The sequence below is a fragment of the Acanthisitta chloris genome, unplaced genomic scaffold (assembly GCF_000695815.1).
Source record: "Acanthisitta chloris isolate BGI_N310 unplaced genomic scaffold, ASM69581v1 scaffold14439, whole genome shotgun sequence".
Classification (NCBI taxonomy): Eukaryota; Metazoa; Chordata; class Aves; order Passeriformes; family Acanthisittidae; genus Acanthisitta; species Acanthisitta chloris.
This window is the reverse complement of record NW_008692069.1, coordinates 17,173-19,652: the sequence shown is the minus strand read 5'-3', so window position 1 is coordinate 19,652 and position 2,480 is coordinate 17,173. Positions and strand designations below refer to the sequence as shown.

Below are 2,480 nucleotides of genomic sequence, written 5' to 3'. Positions count from 1 at the left end.
CAGAAAGGCTGGGAAATTAACCCTACTGAAACACCACCCCAAACCGTGAAATGCCTGGGCAATCAGCGGCATTGTGGGCATCGGGAAATGTTACCCAAAGCTGGGTCGGGGGCGACAGTATAGTTTAACAGACTGCCCTAGGGGTAGGTGCACAGTGCAACCATTTGTCACTGAACTGAGCACTTGGAGGAGATAACACTGCCCCTTCAGATGCAAATAATTCATTAAATCGGTGACATCCTGATCCAGGGAAGCCGCGAGGACAAAGTGCACTAAGTCCTTGAATTAGTTGGGGATCATATGAAACAGAAAGGCTGGGAAATTAACCCTACTGAAACACCACCCCAAACCGTGAAATGCCTGGGCAATCAGCGGCATTGTGGGCATCGGGAAATGTTACCCAAAGCTGGACAGAAAATTTTGGACTTTGCAGTACCTCAAAATAAAAATGAGGCACAGAAATTTACTGGATTATTTGGCTTCTGGAGACAAAATATTCCACATGTGGGATAAATCTTAACCGTGTTATATAAAGTAACAAGGAAAAAATATGAATTTGAGGGAGGAAGTGGGGGATGTTTGGAGTGATGGTGTTTGTCTTCCCATGTAACAGTTATGCATGATGGAGCCCTGCATCCCTGGAGGTGACCCCTCCTGTCCATGGGGAGCAGTGAATTAATTTCTTATTTTGTTTTGCTTGTATATTTGTCTCTAACTTTCCCTGTTAAACTGTCTTTATCTCAACCCACCAGTTTTCTAGCTTTTACCCTTCTGATTCTCTCCCCCATCCTGCTGGTGGGGGAGTGAGTGGCTGCGTGGTGCTCAGCTGCTGGCTGGGGGCTAACTACAACAGTCCTTTGTGGAGCCCAACCTGAGGCACAAAGGGTTCGAGATAATGACAGATTTGATGAGATGCACTAGGTTGAATTTATAACTGTTAATGCTGCTTAACTAGCAATGAGTAGACTTGCCATGGGGCTCACTTTTTGCTTTCTTTGCTGTATATTAGAGTCTAGTGCTCATTAGTGGCTGACTTTTGCTTTTGTTGCTTGCTGTATTGCTTATCACCTTACTGTATTGTGCCTGAGAACACTTTGATAACAGCAATGGGGATGTGCCTGGGCTGGCAGAGGGCCAGGGCATTGCTGCTGTTTCTGTGCTGCTGAACTGGACAGGCTGGAACTTCGGTGTGAACTTGAGTTGAACAGACTGTGACCTGTTAATGAGTCGACAGTGGAGCACAGATCTAGCTGCAGCCCGTGGAGGATCTCACAGCAGAGCAGGTGGATGCCTGAAGGAGGCTGTGAACTGTGCAAAGCCCACGCTGGAGCAGGGGAAGTGAAGATTCCCTTGCAGCCCGTGGTGAATTATTTCCAAGGCCATGCCCTGTCTGCAATATACCTCAGGAAACTCCACCACCCGTGTCCTGGGCTCTGGCCAAGCCCCAGCCTTGGTTGGTCATAGGGGAGAACCATCAGGTGTTATCTGTACAAACCACAAGAAAACTGCAAGTATTTTTTAACTTGCTGATCTGGCCCATAAAAACTGAATCCTCTCGCAGCAACTTGGGGTGCCTCAGCTCTGAGTGCACACACTGCACAGGACTTCCCAATTGCTAGGAAAGGCTCTCCAAACCCTCACTGCACCCAGGGGCTCCCCAGCAACTGCGGGTCTAGATGGTGATAAAGTATTAGGGTAATTGGTGATGTATCTTAATCACTGTTATTTCCTGTATGTAGTAATGATTAGGTGCATTACCTTGCTTATTGTATTTGTTGTTTGTGCTGTTTATATTAGAGCTTTGTTAACTAACTGTATAAATAATTGCACTTAAAAACGAACAGCAAAATAATCCGATTCTTTATGTTGGTGACTGGGTCATTTCTGTTGCCCCTGTCAATTGGTAGCACAGACAACCCTTCAGCATGAGCAGGAAGCTCACTCACCTCTTCCACCTCGTTCTCATCTGTCTCCTCCCCGTTGTCCTGCTGCAGTTTCTGCCGCTTCTTAAACGCCTCCTTCTCTGGGCTGGGGTGGGAGCAGAGGGGCTGGTGAATCCCAGCACGAGGGAGCCCGGGAACAGGTGTGATCCCCTCCACCTCCTGCTTTTGAACTCTCTGTGAAAAATGGCCTCCGGGATTGCGTGGTGGGTGAAAGGAGAGCAAGGGCAAGGCACAATGGGGAGGGGAATGCAAGCATCTGGGCTCTGGCTGGAGCACGGCTGGGGGAAGCAGGATACCTGACTCCACAAGGACAGACAGAGTCATATGCAGCCTCCCCCTTCCCAACATCACACACAGCTGCCTTCACCTCTTCCTCTGCTGCCTCCGCTCTTTCTTTTTCAGGCGTTCCAGGTCCTGCTTGGCCCGTCGGAGGACATCAGAGGCTTCAGCATCCCCCGCAGCTGCAGGGCTGCAGAGCCCAGCCAGGCCAGCCGCCGGGGACGAGCCCACGGCGTAGGGGGCCCGGGCAGAGGCCCG

At 49.8% G+C, this 2,480-nt stretch overlaps 1 protein-coding gene across 1 annotated transcript in view; it reads right to left on the bottom strand.

Moving 5' to 3' along the window:
* Nucleotides 1-1,946: 1,946 nt before the first annotated feature.
* The window catches only part of LOC103809657 (kinesin-like protein KIF21B), a gene marked incomplete at both ends in the record, with an annotated part of 9,908 nt that continues 9,374 nt past the window's right edge, over nt 1,947-2,480 (bottom strand). The window contains one exon of the mRNA XM_009082512.1: nt 1,947-2,028. Coding sequence (XP_009080760.1) covers nt 1,947-2,028 — 82 coding nt within the window. The remainder of the gene's footprint in view (nt 2,029-2,480) is intronic.